Source organism: Cnephaeus nilssonii, assembly GCF_951640355.1.
Source record: "Cnephaeus nilssonii genome assembly, chromosome: 11".
Classification (NCBI taxonomy): Eukaryota; Metazoa; Chordata; class Mammalia; order Chiroptera; family Vespertilionidae; genus Cnephaeus; species Cnephaeus nilssonii.
Genome location: NC_137082.1, coordinates 30,185,514 through 30,202,251, shown reverse-complemented (window position 1 = coordinate 30,202,251; position 16,738 = coordinate 30,185,514). Strand labels below are relative to the sequence as shown.

General features: G+C 45.2%; 1 protein-coding gene across 3 annotated transcripts in view; it reads left to right on the top strand.

Moving 5' to 3' along the window:
- The window catches only part of ATRN (attractin), a 174,863-nt gene that overhangs the window by 49,897 nt on the left and 108,228 nt on the right, over nt 1-16,738 (top strand). For all 3 annotated transcript variants that reach the window (XM_079784526.1, XM_079784525.1, XM_079784524.1), the window contains exons 5-7: nt 7,045-7,250; nt 8,548-8,716; nt 15,954-16,044. In XM_079784526.1, coding sequence (XP_079640652.1) covers nt 7,045-7,250; nt 8,548-8,716; nt 15,954-16,044 — 466 coding nt within the window. The remainder of the gene's footprint in view (nt 1-7,044; nt 7,251-8,547; nt 8,717-15,953; nt 16,045-16,738) is intronic.

The window sequence follows — 16,738 nt, the reverse complement described above, 5'->3', positions numbered from 1 at the left end:
AATAGTAGTAGTTTTCATGTACTCAGTGGTTGGACCATTGATGACAACTTAGTTGAGATTACAAAGGAAATGTAGACAGACAGACTTTAGCAGCTTTTGGAATTTGTTGTGATACGGAGAGAGGCTAACTTTGGTTATTGCTAATCCTCACCTGAGGATATTTTTTCCATTGCTTTTCAGAGAGAGTGGAAGGGGAGGAAGTGGGGTGGCGGGGAGAGAGAGAAAATGTCAGTGTAAGAGAGAGACATTGATTGGCTGCCTTCTGCTTGTGCCCCAACTGGGGGGCAGGGAGTGAACCCACAACCCAGGTACATACCCTTGACCAGGAATCAAACCTATGACCCTTCGGTGTGTAGTCCGGTGCTCTAACCACTGAACAACCATGGACAGGGCTAGAGAGGCTTTTGTCTTTTCTATTTTTCCTCTTAAGAAATGCCCCCCGATTAAATGAACCTCAGTAAAGGAAGCAAATTTCACTACGGGGGCTGCTCTCTCTGTGGAGTAGCCTATTCTCTGCCTCACTGCTTCACTAATAAACCCACTTTCACTTCAAACTGAAAAGAAAAAAAAGAAGAAATGTTTCTTTTCATAAGTAGTTAAATAGGCTAGCGGCTTGTGATAAAGAACTTCTGTGGCCCTCAAATCCTAAAATACTATTTGGCCTCTTACAAAATAAGTTTGCCAGCTCCTGGCATAGGCAGTCATCTCTACGTGTAACCTTAATGTTGGGTTGTTATTCTGCCCATTTTCTCATGATCTCAGTATTCATTCAGGCTGATTTGAAGCCGTCTCTATCTTGATTAGTGTGGTGATTCAGTCTTTCAGGCGCCCAGGGTGTGTGATTTGGCAGCTTAGGCGGCTTATCACACAAAGTACTAGCAAGGTGATTTTTAGTGACACAGGTAGGAATAAAGGCTGGGTTGAGGGGAGATGTTGATAGGTTGGTTGGGTACATATGAGATGTCTAAACAGGACATTGATATTGGGATCTAGGACTCAGAATTCCTGTTCGAGTTGGGATGTCATCTGGAAATCAGTGGCATTTGGACAGTGACTGACTGGCCTATGGGGCATGTGCACAGTGACTGGCCTATGGGGCATGTGCACAGTGGCTGGCTATGGGGCATGTGCACAGTGACTAACTGGCCTATGGGGCATGTGCACAGTGGCTGGCTATGGGGCATGTGCACAGTGACTGCCTGGCCTATGGGGCATGTGCACAGTGCCTGGCCTATGGGGCATGTGCACAGTGACTGACTGGCCTATGGGGCATGTGCACAGTGACTGGCCTGTAGGGCATGTGCACAGTGGCTGACTGGCCTATGGGGCATGTGCACAGTGACTGGCCTATGGGGCATGTGCACAGTGACTGACTGGCCTATGGGGCATGTGCACAGTGACTGGCCTGTAGGGCATGTGCACAGTGGCTGACTGGCCTATGGGGCATGTGCACAGTGACTGGCCTATGGGGCATGTGCACAGTGACTGACTGGCCTATGGGGCATGTGCACAGTGACTGGCCTGTAGGGCATGTGCACAGTGGCTGGCCTATAGGGCATGTGGACAGTGGCTGGCTATGGGGCATGTGCACAGTGACTGGCCTGTAGGGCATGTGCACAGTGGCTGGCCTATAGGGCATGTGGACAGTGGCTGGCTATGGGGCATGTGCACAGTGGCCGGCCTATGGGGCATGTGCACAGTGACTGACTGGCCTATGGGGCATGTGCACAGTGGCTGGCTATGGGGCATGTGCACAGTGACTGGCCTATGGGGCATGTGCACAGTGGCTGGCTATGGGGCGTGTGCACAGTGACTGACTGGCCTATGGGGCATGTGCACAGTGGCTGGCTATGGGGCATGTGCACAGTGGCCGGCCTATGGGGCATGTGCACAGTGACTGACTGGCCTATGGGGCATGTGCACAGTGGCTGGCTATGGGGCATGTGCACAGTGACTGGCCTATGGGGCATGTGCACAGTGGCTGGCTATGGGGCGTGTGCACAGTGACTGACTGGCCTATGGGGCATGTGCACAGTGACTGGCCTGTAGGGCATGTGCACAGTGACTGGCCTATGGGGCATGTGCACAGTGGCTGGCTATGGGGCGTGTGCACAGTGACTGGCCGGCCTATGGGGCATGTGCACAGTGACTGGCCTGTGGGGCATGTGCACAGTGGCTGGCCTATAGGGCATGTGGACAGTGGCTGGCTATGGGGCATGTGCACAGTGACTGGCCTATAGGGCATGTGGACAGTGGCTGGCTATGGGGCATGTGCACAGTGACTGCCTGGCCTATGGGGCATGTGCACAGTGCCTGGCCTATGGGGCATGTGCACAGTGACTGACTGGCCTATGGGGCATGTGCACAGTGACTGGCCTGTAGGGCATGTGCACAGTGGCTGACTGGCCTATGGGGCATGTGCACAGTGACTGGCCTATGGGGCATGTGCACAGTGACTGACTGGCCTATGGGGCATGTGCACAGTGACTGGCCTGTAGGGCATGTGCACAGTGGCTGACTGGCCTATGGGGCATGTGCACAGTGACTGGCCTATGGGGCATGTGCACAGTGACTGACTGGCCTATGGGGCATGTGCACAGTGACTGGCCTGTAGGGCATGTGCACAGTGGCTGGCCTATAGGGCATGTGGACAGTGGCTGGCTATGGGGCATGTGCACAGTGACTGGCCTGTAGGGCATGTGCACAGTGGCTGGCCTATAGGGCATGTGGACAGTGGCTGGCTATGGGGCATGTGCACAGTGGCCGGCCTATGGGGCATGTGCACAGTGACTGACTGGCCTATGGGGCATGTGCACAGTGGCTGGCTATGGGGCATGTGCACAGTGACTGGCCTATGGGGCATGTGCACAGTGGCTGGCTATGGGGCGTGTGCACAGTGACTGACTGGCCTATGGGGCATGTGCACAGTGGCTGGCTATGGGGCATGTGCACAGTGGCCGGCCTATGGGGCATGTGCACAGTGACTGACTGGCCTATGGGGCATGTGCACAGTGGCTGGCTATGGGGCATGTGCACAGTGACTGGCCTATGGGGCATGTGCACAGTGGCTGGCTATGGGGCGTGTGCACAGTGACTGACTGGCCTATGGGGCATGTGCACAGTGACTGGCCTGTAGGGCATGTGCACAGTGACTGGCCTATGGGGCATGTGCACAGTGGCTGGCTATGGGGCGTGTGCACAGTGACTGGCCGGCCTATGGGGCATGTGCACAGTGACTGGCCTGTGGGGCATGTGCACAGTGGCTGGCCTATAGGGCATGTGGACAGTGGCTGGCTATGGGGCATGTGCACAGTGACTGGCCTATAGGGCATGTGGACAGTGGCTGGCTATGGGGCATGTGCACAGTGACTGACTGGCCTATGGGGCATGTGCACAGTGACTGGCCTGTAGGGCATGTGCACAGTGGCTGGCCTATAGGGCATGTGGACAGTGGCTGGCTATGGGGCATGTGCACAGTGACTGGCCTATAGGGCATGTGCACAGTGGCTGGCTATGGGGCATGTGCACAGTGGCTGGCTATGGGGCATGTGCACAGTGACTGGCCTATGGGGCATGTGCACAGTGGCTGGCTATGGGGCATGTGCACAGTGACTGGCCGGCCTATGTGGCATGTGCACAGTGACTGGCCTATGGGGCATGTGGACAGTGACTGGCTATGGGGCATGTGCACAGTGGCCGGCCTATGGGGCATGTGCACAGTGGCTGGCTATGGGGCATGTGCACAGTGGCTGGCTATGGGGCATGTGCACAGTGGCTGGCCTATAGGGCATGTGCACAGTGACTGGCTATGGGGCATGTGCACAGTAGCCGGCATATGGGGCATGTGCACAGTGACTGACTGGCCTATGGGGCATGTGCACAATGCCTGGCCTATGGGGCATGTGCACAGTGGCTGGCTATGGGGCATGTGCACAGTGACTGGCCGGCCTATGGGGCATGTGTACAGTGACTGACTGGCCTATGGGGCATGTGTACAGTGACTGACTGGCCTATGGGGCATGTGCACAGTGACTGACTGGCCTATGGGGCATGTGCACAGTGGCTGGCTATGGGGCATGTGCACAGTGACTGGCCGGCCTATGGGGCATGTGCACAGTGACTGGCCTATGGGGCATGTGCACAGTGACTGGCCTATAGGGCATGTGGACAGTGGCTGGCTATGGTGCATGTGCACAGTGGCCGGCCTATGGGGCATGTGCACAGTGCCTGGCCTATGGGGCATGTGCACAGTGACTGGCCGGCCTATGGGACATGTGTACAGTGACTGACTGGCCTATGGGGCATGTGTACAGTGACTGACTGGCCTATGGGGCATGTGTACAGTGACTGACTGGCCTATGGGGCATGTGTACAGTGACTGACTGGCCTATGGGGCATGTGCACAGTGACTGGGCAGCCTATGGGGCATGTGTACAGTGACTGACTGGCCTATGGGGCGTGTGCACAGTGGCTGGCCTATGGGGCGTGTGCACAGTGACTGGCCGGCCTATGGGGCATGTGCACAGTGACTGGCCTATGGGGCATGTGCACAGTGACTGGGCAGCCTATGGGGCATGTGTACAGTGACTGACTGGCCTATGGGGCATGTGTACAGTGACTGACTGGCCTATGGGACGTGTGCACAGTGGCTGGCCTATGGGGCGTGTGCACAGTGACTGGCCGGCCTATGGGGCATGTGCACAGTGACTGGCCGGCCTATGGGGCATGTGTACAGTGACTGACTGGCCTATGGGGCATGTGTACAGTGGCTGACTGGCCTATGGGGCATGTGCACAGTGACTGGCCTATGGGGCGTGTGCACAGTGACTGGCTATGGGGCGTGTGCACAGTGACTGGCCTATGGGGCGTGTGCACAGTGACTGGCCTATGGGGCGTGTGCACAGTGAGGAGAGGGATAGTAGAGGTAGCTAAGGGGCATAGGAATGCCTGTGGGCTTTGTTGTCATAGAAGCCCAGAGAAGAAAGTGTCAGGAAGGAGGAAGCTGACAGCTATGAGGTTGAGTAAGCAAAGGAGGCTTTTAGGTCACCCTAGCTGGGGAGGGTGGAGTCGGGGGCCCAGTAGGAATGGAAGATTAGAAAGTCATGGCATTGAGAGTGGGAAACTGGTGAATTTCTTCTCTGAAGGGGAGGGGATAAAAGGGAAATGTGAGTTTAGGCTAGGGCTTCTCAAACTTCACATGCACAAGAATCTTCTGTAGGACTTGTTAAAGCACAAATTTCTGGGCCCTACCCAGAAATTGTAGTTCAGCAGAACGGTGCCTGAGAATCTGTGTTTCTAAATACCTGCTGGGTGATGCTGCTGCCACCTGCAATAATCTGAGCAATAATCTTTAACAAATTTTGTAAACTTGTAGAGACTATCCAGATATATATATACACACACACATATATATGTATATGTGTGTGTGTGTGTGTGTGTGTGTATATAAAAATTACAAAATGCATGTTGCAAGTTTGCAGAAGAAAAGGATAAGACAAACTGCCAACAATGCACCATCATCCTTATGGTGTGTGTGTGTGTGTATATATATCTTACCTTATAATAGAGAAACATGCAAATTGACCGCACCTCCGCTATGCCCACGATTGGGCCGGCAGGAGGCTGGGGGCGGGACTCCGGGTGGCATATCCGCGGTTGAGAAGATCAAGATGGCGGTGCCCAGTGGCCGGGCCCAGGCCGCCGCTTGGGGGTGCCTGGGGCGATCGGCACCCTGGGGGGGCGTGGCCGGGCCCATGCCGCCGCTCCCCGGGGTGCCTGGGGCGATTGGCCACCTAGGGGGGGCGTGGCCGGGCCCATGCTACTGCTCCCGGGGGTGCCTGGGGCCATCGGCCACCTAGGGGGGCGTGTCCGGGCCCCTCCCGCCCCTCCCAGGGTTGATCGGCCACCTGGGGGGGCGTGGCCCTGCCCCTCCCGCCCCTCCCGGGGATCCCGGAGGCGATCGGCCACCGGGGGGGGCGTGGCCCGGCCCCTCCCGCCCCTCCCGGGGGTCCCAGGGGCCGAGGCTTTCCGGGCCTTGGGCACTTGCGGGGAGCCTGCACCGATCGCAGGAAACCACTGGGGGTCGGCTCCTGTGATCGGTAGCAGGGACGCTGGGTGCGGCGAGCCCAAGGCCAGGAAAGCCTGGGGCGGAGGCTTTCCCGGCCTTGGGCACCAGTGGGCAGCCTGCATGGATCGCAGGAAACCACTGGGGGTCGGCTCCTGTGATTGGTAGCAGGGACGCTGGGTGCGGCGAGCCCAAGGCCAGGAAAGCCTGGGGCGGAGGCTTTCCCGGCCTTGGGCACCAGTGGGCAGCCTGCATGGATCGCAGGAAACCACTGGGGGTCGGCTCCTGCGATCCTTAGCAAGGATGTTGGGTGCCGCGGAGCCCAAGGCCACCGCCCGGGGCCAAGCCCCGACCCTAAAAAAGGCAGAAGGCGGTGGCCACAGCCAAGGCCTGGGTCCCTGGTGCCGGCAGAAAACTGGTGCAGGCAGCCAGGTGAATGAAGGTCTATTGCACGAATCTTCGTGCAAACGGGCTACTAGTATATATATATATATATACATATATATACATATATATACATATATACATATATATATATATATATGTATATATATATATACACACACACCATAAGGATGATGGTGCATTGTTGGCAGTTTGTCTTATCCTTTTCTTCTGCAAACTTGCAACATGCATTTCATAATTTTTGTAATGCTCATCATTTGTGGCTACCAAGAATAGGATAGTCATTCCATCTTGAGAAGCTAAGCCTGAACATTTTGCAAGAATTTCTTCTCTCTTTGTAAGTTTTTTCACTTATCTCTTAAGAGAATCCAGCAAGGTCAATTTGATTTCATTACTTACCCAAGCTATGCTTTGTTGGGTGACCCTATTTAGGCTGAATGGTAAGTACTGCAGCTGTGCTTGTGAATGAACTAGAAAGACAGTGACATTCTTAAACCTTGTGTAGGAGAAAGTTCTCCTAAATTATTACAAGTGTTGCTTTGTTTTGATTTAATTTTCTCTCACTGTTTTTATAGTTTTGACATGTGTCCGAATAATTGCTCAGGCCGAGGAGAATGTAAGATCAGCAACAGCAGCAACACTGCTCAGTGTGAATGTTCTGAAAACTGGAAAGGTGAAGCATGTGACATTCCTCACTGTGTAAATAACTGTGGTTTTCCTCATCGAGGCATCTGCAATTCCAGTGATGTCAGAGGATGTTTCTGCTTCTCAGAGTGGCAGGGTAGGTGCTTTCTTCACTTTTCTTCCAATTTAAAGTATATTTCTAGTTTAATAACTTGTAACTGACTTTATTCCTAGTATCTATATCTTCTCTGTTATTCAAATATCAGGTAGTGTTTAGATTTTCACATCTCTTTATTGAGCTTCTTACAAATATTTGAAATTCATAGATATGTGGTTGTAGTCTCTTTAGAATTGGGAAGGGGTTTGACATTCTTTGCAATTCATTCATGAAAGTTGGAGAACTTGGTCTCAGCCATAAGAAGACATAGCAGATAACCAAGCTGGGAGATGGGACAATAATAATGTCTCCTCAGAAACTTTCAATATATAGTAAAATTCTAAAGTAGTCAGCTAATGGATTTATATGTAGGTAAAAATTATTAAAGAAGCTTGAGCAAATTCTTTTTTTTGTTTGTTTTTTTGTTTTGTTTTGTTTGTTTTTATATATTTTATTGATTTTTTACAGAGAGGAAGAGAGAGGGATAGAGTTAGAAACATCGATGAGAGAGAAACATCGATCAGCTGCCTCCTGCACAGCCCCGACTGGGGATGTGCCCGCAACCAAGGTACATGCCCTTGACCGGAATCGAACCTGGGACCCTTGAGTCCGCAGGCCAACGCTCTATCCACCGAGCCAAACCGGTTTTGGCGTTGAGCAAATTCTTTAAGGATGGATGATAATAGCTGATACTGATTTAGTGATTTTCTTTATATATTTATCCCTTCGTCAGACCACTTTTATTGTGAAAGGAAATGTGCTTTTATAAATGCTTTATTTGTTCAATTTGGCGGAAATCAAGGAGGTAAATAACTAAAGTATTTGAGTACCTACCACTGTGCAAATGGTGCAGCAGAAGCTAAACCTTCCAAGAATGGAGCTTCTTGATTTTCCAGGAAATGGGAAGTTTGTACTATTATTCCTGGGACGAGTCTTTACATTTTAGCCCTAAAGTTTTGTTGTTGTTTTTTTTTTTTTTCCATTTGCCTTAATAATCCCTTTGTCCGCTTTCCTCTGAGGGCTGTTGAAGCAAGTATTTTATTTCTAAAAAATCCTAACCTGTATATGGTCAGGTCATCATTAACAAGTATGTGATTTTGAATTTTATGAGAGATTACTGTTGGTCTCTAGCTTTGAGTAAATTAAAAGCACAAATTAAAGTTATTTGTCTGATATCTAGACACTAAAGGGCAAGACTGAGTATCTTTAGATATTTGTTACATTTAGTAGATTAAAACTTGAAATGCAGTAATTCTAAAGCTGCATTTTGTGAAGCTAATTTATTATGTTTTATTAGGTCCTGGATGTTCAATTCCTGTACCAGCTAACCAGTCATTTTGGACTCAAGAGGAATATTCTAACCCAGGGCTCCCCAGAGCCTCTCACAAAGCTGTGGTCAATGGAAATACAATGTGGGTTGTTGGAGGATATATGTTTAACCACTCAGATTACAGCATGGTTCTAGCGTAAGTTGTTTTAACACTTTTGCAAAAAAATTAATTTTCCATTTTTAAAATTTATAAAATAGAGATAAACAAAAGGAAAAGAAATCATCAGTAATTCTATTATCTGGTGGAAAATCTCTGTTAATATTTTGGTAGTAGTATCCCAGACTTTTTTGACATATTTTTAGTTTTTGAAATTGGAAGCCACAAAGAATTCATTGTAATAAGCAATGATTCATCTTTTCCAAATACTGTATCTCATGCTTTGCTTTAAGTACATATAGTAGGTTCTTTTAAATAGGGGGTTACTTTATCTCTTCATTTAATTAACAACAAATCTATATATCAAATGGTTTGAATTTATAGTTTACCAGTGGAAATTAGGCCACTGTGTAGTACTTCCCAGAGTTCAAGGTCTATTTACTGGTCTCATGCCACTTATCCTGAAAGGAGAATATATGTTGTCATGGTGGAATTAGCTATGGAGATTGACTTTTGGGAGAAATTTATCAGTGCTTAACTTATTGCTGATTTTGTGCCCTCGCAGTGTCTTCTAGACATTTTCTATTAATGAAGGTTGTAAAAAACTATCATCTGTTCTTTAAGGGGGTCTGGGAATAAGGCATAGTTTATGATTTCCCCCAAAATGTATCATTAAACACACAGAACAACTAGGAAACATGCAAAAATACATGGGTTACATTGATAACAAGACTTGGTTAGAGGTATGCAACCACATCAAGCATGTCAAACTCAAAGGCTAACATGGGCCAAATAAACAAGGCTTAAGTTTATGTGGGCCGCAGAAAGACAAAAGCTTCAATTTTCATAGAAACGTAGGTTTATTTCAATAGAGACATGGTGAATACAAAGGGCTGAAATAAATGAGTAATCATTAACATAAAATAATAGAACATTTTAATAAAAATTACTATTTTTTCTTGAACATTAACTTACCAGACACTGAATAACTGCACAAATTAATAAGCATAATGCAAATAAACCTATATTTCTTGTTCTCCGAACTCGAAATATTTCCTGTTGCGCACAGGAAGTCAGTCCAAGACTAGTGAAGTGGCGATCGGCTGCTAAAATATTCACTGCCAGTATTAGTGGGGAGAAATGGTGTGCCTGCGCGTAAGGCTCGTAAGGGAAATTAATGCAACATGATTATAGTCATCAGTCATTAGCAAATGTTGTAGTTCGTGATTAATAGTTATGTATAACAGGATATTGTAAAAATTAAGTTACAAAATTTTTATTAAAACGTTCCTTACATACCATTATATTGGCTGGACCCCAAAAATATTCATTGTGGGCCTGCGAGTTTGACATGCTTGATCTACACAGATGGGTAAAACTAAACCACTGATAGCTGCAAGACTTGTATGTATCAGTATCTGTGCAGGAGTAAGCAAAGGGCAGCAATGAGTCCACTCTCTTGAATAGTAGGAGTAAATGTGTTTACAGAAGCCATAGTAGCCCTTCTCAGAAAACACCTTGCATGGTCAGAACTCCACAAAAGTCTTGCAGCGGTATACAGTAAGTTCTGTAAAACCATTTTCCTGGATAGTTTTGAGTTATTTTTACCTCAAGTATAATACTGTGTTTTTTAAAAAATAGTGAGAATAAAATACATAGCGAAAGAAAGGGAGGGTGAGAAGCGGGAAACAGCCAGGGAGAGACAGTGAGAATGATTGAGACTTCTCCAGGCTTCTAAGCAGAAAAGTAAACCACATAAAAGGGGGAGAAATCAGACTTGCTTATGATTTCTCCATAGCAACATTTAATACCAGCATTCAAGGGAGCAGTATCTGCACATTTCTGAAGGAAAGAATGGATGGCTCAAGAATATTATACCCAGCCAAGGTGTCATTCAACTCTAAAGCTAGCAAGCAGATACTCTTTTTTTTAAAATTTAATAAATCTTTATTGTTTAGATTATTACAGTTGTTCCTCCTTTTTCCCCCTATAGCTCCCCTCCACCCGGTTCCTACCCCACCCTCTACCCTTACCTCCCCCCAACTGTCCTCATCCATAGGTGTATGATTTTTGTCCATTCTCTTCCCGCACCCCCCACACCCCTTCCCCCCCGAGAATTTTCAGTCCACTCCCTTTCTATGCCCCTGATTCTATTATATTCACCAGTTTATTCTGTTCATCAGATTTTTAATTCACTTGATTTTTAGATTCACTTGTTGATAGATATGTATTTGTTGTTCATAATTTTTATCTTTACTTTTTTCTTCTTCTTCCTTGTCTTAAAGAATACCTTTCAGCATTTCATATAATACTGATTTGGTGTTGATGAACTCCTTTAGCTTTTTCTTATCTGTGAAGCTCTTTAGCTGACCTTCAATTCTGAATGTCAGCTTGGCTGGGTAGAGTAATCTTGGTTGTAGGTTCTTGCTATTCATCACTTTGACTATTTCTTGCCACTCCTGTCTGGCCTGCATAGTTTCTGTTGAGAAATCAGCTGACAATCGTATGGGTGCTCCCTTGTAGGTAACTAACTGTTTTTCTCTTGCTGCTTTTAATATTCTCTCTTTATCTTTTGCTCTTGACATTTTAATTATGATGTGTCTTGGTGTGGTCCTCTTTGGATTCCTTTTGTTTGGGGTTCTGTGCGCTTCCTGGACTTGTAAGTCTATTTCTTTCACCAGGTGGGGGAAGTTTTCAGTCATTATTTCTTCAAATAGGTTTTCAGTATCTTGCTCTCTCTCTTCTTCTGGCACCCCCATAATTCTGATGTTGGTATGCTTGAAGTTGTCCCAGAGGCTTCTTACACTATCTTCAAATTTTTGGATTCTTTTTTCTTTTCCAGTTGAGTGTTTTTTGCTTCTTTGTATTTCAAATCTTTGACTTGCTTCTTGCATTCCTCTAGTCTGCTGTTGGGTGTCTGTATATTTTTTATTTCAGTCAGTGTATATTTAATTTCTAGTTGGTCCTTTTTCATATCCTCGAGGGTCTCGCTAAATTTATTGGCCTTTTCTAGGAAATTCTTGAAAAACCTTATAACCATGGTTTTGAACTCTATATCCAGTCATTTGTTTTCCTCCATTTCTTTTTTTTTGTGATCTGTTTCTTTGTCTCCACATTTTCTCTGCTTCCCTGAGTTGGTAGGGTAGCTTTGTGTGGTACGTGTTCTATATGGCCCAGTGGCTCGGCCTCCCCAGTTACCTGAGGTGGACACTCTTTGTGGACTGTGTGTACAGCCTTGTTGTAGTTAAGTCTTGATTATTGTTGGTATCACTGGGAGGAATTGACCTCCAGGCCAATTGGCTGTGAGGATCAGCTGTGTCTACGCCGGGAGAACTTCTGTGCTGGAGACAGCCTTATGAGACAAGACTTGCAAAATTGTAAAAGCCTCTGTGCTCAGCTTGGGTGGGGCGGAGTCTCAGGCTGAGTAGACAGTCTTGGCTTTCTGTCAGCCCTGCCCTATGAGGCCCCTGGGTCTCAGTGCCCCTCGGTAATCGCTGCAAGCACCTCTAAGAGTAAGCCGCCCTCAAGTTTCGCCTGGTGCCAGACAGTCCAGTTTCTCCCCCAAAGAATCTGGATTCCCAAATTCTCGCCCAGAACTGGAGATCAGCGCAGTGAGGAGCTTCCGTTTTTCTCCTGCTAGAGAAAGCCAGCGGCGCACTCAGCAGTCAGTTTTCTCTTTGCGCACTCGCGTGCACGCCTCCAGACCTCTGCCTTTCACGGCTCCCCTGAGTTTCCACCTGACAGTACAGATTCCCCCCATATGAGCCTGGGTCCCCAAGGTCTCTCCCGGAGCTGGGGTTCAGTACAGTCAGAACTGGGGTTCAGCGCATTCAGGAGCTTTTGTCTCTTTCCCGCTAGAGAAAGCCAGCCAGGCACTCAGCTGCCTGTGCGCGTGTCTCCGTACCTCAGCCTTTTGCAGCTCCTCTGATTCTCTGTGTGCTTTCCTCTTTCCTGCTAGTTGTAGAATTTCTACTCAGCCAGCTTTCCTGTGGTTCTGGTTGATGTTCGTTTTGTCTTTTAGTTGTAGTTTTGAAATTGTTGTGCGAGGCAGCAGTTTAGGTGTTTACTTATGCCGCCATCTTGGTTTTTCCAGATACTTTTCTTAAACATGAAAGAATTTAGAGTAGTGATGGGCAACCTTTGGAGCTTGGTGTGTCAAACTTCGCCAAAAAACTGAGCATAACTCGGGTAGTGTGTCACTTTGAGGAAAAAACATTATTTTGCAAATGTTTCATCCTCAGGAGCAGCAAATGTTTTATCCTCGGCATGCGGCCGCCTCAGCGGCTGCGTGTCATCAGAAATGGCTACGCGTGTCAGTGCTGACATGCGTGTCATAGGTTCACCAATTTAGAGAAAGGAATATATATGAGCTCAACTAGAAAAAGGCTACTTGACAGTGAAATACAGCCAATAAAAAATTAAAGACTCAAGAAAGAGAAGCTGTGGTAAGAGGACTGTAAAGAGATTGATCCAGCTAAAATATAGACCTACTACTAAATAACTGTTGAATTATAGTTATAGAATGGAATATGAATGTTATAACCTGGATAATGTAAAAATTATATAACAAAAATTGGGAGAAGACATGGGAGGAAATACAAATGCTGTTTTCAACTGTCCAAACAGGGAGTGAGTGGATCTTGTCCAAAATTATATTGTATTTGACTTAAAAACTAAAGTGAATTCAACCTCTAAATTTTTCATGTACTTAAAAATTATAAAACATTCAAACAATACATAAAATTTTAGGTGGTATTAATTTATGTACTTTTCATATTTAATAACTGTCACCATTTTGTTAGATTTGTTTCAGATCATGTATATAATACTTAAGACAAAAGGAAAGGTTTAGAGGAAAATAATGAATATTAATGCATTTACCACCCAGGTTAGGAAGTAAAACATTGATAATATAGTTAAAGCCCCCCGCATACCCCTCCAAAATCCCAGAGACAATTAATACCTTGATTTTGTGGTGTCATTTGTTAACATACATATTTTTATACTTTATATATAAACATATTTTAGAATTAATAAAGTTTCTGTTTTTAGGCTTTATAGAAATAGTATTCTGTAGTTTGCCTTTTTAGCTTTACATTGTTTTGAGAGTTATGTTGATAACTCTCAACAGTGTTAGGTTGCTTGAGTATATTTATTTTTGATTCTGTATAATTATTCTATTACATAGATATACTATAATTAATCTATTTTCTATTGATGGATATTTGTTTCCTTTTTTGTTATTATTTTGTGATAAAACTTTCTTTTTAAAAATTAATCTTTATTGTTGAAAGTATTTCAGATGTCCCTTTTTTCCTCCCATTTATTTCTTCCCTCTACCCCACCCCCACCCCTCCCCAGACCTTCACTACACTATTGTCTGTGTTCATGGGTTATATGCATATATGCATATAAGTTATTTGGTTAATGTCTATCCACTACCCGCTTCCTTCTGAAATGCATTAGTTTGTTGCATGCTTCAGTGTCTCTGGTTCTATTTTGTTCGTCAGGTTTTTTTGTTCATTAGAGTCCACATACTGTATAAGTGAGATCATGTGATACTTGTCTTTCTCTGGCTTATTTCACTTAGCATAAAACTCTCCAGGTCCCTCCATGCTTTCTCAAAGGGTAATTGTTTACATATAGTAATGATTTGTATAATTTTAAAAACTTGGATTATTTAGGGAAACTTACAGAAAATAAACTTTTAAAGTGTAACAATAGCATTTGTTTCCCTTTGATTTTTTTCTATTAAATTATATAAAAATTAAAATAGTATTTATTAAACATATTATCCATAGCATGATCTCCTTTCTATAAATATATATTGTTACTCGATTCTTCTATCTGTATATATGCATGGAAAAATGCCTGGAATGAGGTTTACTTAATGTTAATGATATTCATTTTTAGGTGATTAAATGTGGGATCATTTTTTAAGGTTTTAACTTTATATTTTTGCATTTGTTACATGTTTTTCAAGTTTTTATTTATTGATTTTAGAGAGAGGAAGGGAGGGATTGAGGGAGGGAGGAATGGAGGGAGAGAGAGAATGAAGGAAGGAAAGAAAGGAAAGAAAGGAAGAAGGAAGGGAGGGAGGGAGGAAGGAAGATTTTTGACTGGGGATCGAACCATCAGCCTTGGCATATTGGGACGATGCTTTAACCAACTGAGCAACCCAGCCAGGGTCATAGGTTACATTCTTCATAATGAATATTATGATTTTAGTAAAAACCAGTAGAGTGATATTTTTCTCGAAGACAAACTAAAAGTGACTATTCTAAGATATTGAATGTGATTAAGCTGCAAAGCAAGAGTATAGATGATTTATGTTTTTGGCATTTTTTTGCTGTAAAATGTATTCATACTATAATTGAAATACTATAATGATATAGCTTTCTTAAAATATGAATTTAAAAAATCAATTAGGTAAAGAAAAGGGAGAGTTAGGATACTTGTCTATCTTTTATTTAATTACTAGAGGCCTGATGCATGGATTTGTGCAGTGGTGGGGTCCCTCAGCCTGGCCTGTGCCCTCTCGCAATTCAGGACCCAGGCCTGCGGGGATTGGGCTGAAACCGGCAGTCCGACATCCCTTGAGGGGTGTAGTAGTGCATCTAGTGCCTGTTGGCCCGTCGGTCAGCTGAGTGGCGCTCCCGCTGTGGGAGCACACTGACCACCAGGGGGCAGCTCCTGCATTGAGCGTCTGCCCCCTGGTGGTCAGTGCACGTCAGAGCAATCGGTCAAACTGTCAACCGGTTGCTTATATATATATATATATAACCCTAGGCGACCCTGCTAGCGGTTCTCAATGCTGTAGAGCCTAAGACCATCGGAAAACACAGATATTTACATTACAACTCATAACAGTAGCAAAATTACAGTTATGAAGTAGCAACGAAAATAATTTTATGGTTGGGGGTCACCACAACATGAGGAACTGTATTAAAGGGTCGCGGCATTAGAAAGGTTGAGAACCACTGGTATAACGCTATCTTCAGGTTATTTAAACTGTGTGTAGAAGAGGTTTTCAGGAATCATTAGAAACTTCCATTAGATTTCTTTCATTCTTGTCCCAGGGCTGTACAACCCAGCCCTCCTTCCTGAGTTCTCATATGCATAGTAGGCTCAGATATGAGGTTTGTTCACCCAGGTGCCTATCCATATGCATGTCAGATGTAATGAGCATCTCCAAGCTAGATTCTATCACAAATAAAAGAGTACAAGATATTCTGTTCTGTCATTTGGGTGAAAATATGATCTGTTTGTTTTGTAGGTATGACCTTGCTTCTAGGGAGTGGCTTGCACTGAACCGTTCTGTGAACAATGTGGTTATTAGATATGGCCATTCTTTAGCATTATACAAGGTAAAATGTCTCCACTCTACTGAGCTAGAAACTCAACTCTTCCATAGTGACTTTTTCATATTATGTGGTTGAAAAGCTATTTAATGTTTTTTCCCCCCTAACCTTTTGGTTGTAGTAAAATACATATCACATAAAAGTTACCATCTTTGCCATTTTTAAGTATAAATTTCAGTGGTATTAAATACATTCATAATGTTGTGCAACCATCACCTCCATCCATCTCTGTAACTTCATCTAAGAAAACTGCAACTTATGCCCATTAAACACTTAAGTCCTCATTTCTTCCTCCCTTAGCCCCTGATAAGTACTATTCTGCTTTTTTGTCTCTATGATTTTGACTTCAGTGTCTTTTTTTAATTTAGGGAAAACTTAATATTTGGAAGTATATATATTAATATATATATATATATATATATATATATATATATATATATATATATTGATTTCTGAGAGGAAGGGAGAGGGAGAGAGAGATAGGAACATCAGTGATGAGAGAGAATCGTTGATCGGCTGCCTCCTGCATGCCCCCTATTGGGGATCGAGCCTGCAACCCGGGCATGTGCCCTTGCCTGGAATTGAACCCGGGACCCTTCAGTCCACAGGCCGAAGCTCTATCCACTGAGCCAAACTGGCTAGGGCTGGAGGGGTTTATAATTGTCTAATGTACAAGTGGAAGTTAAAGTTGAAACAAATT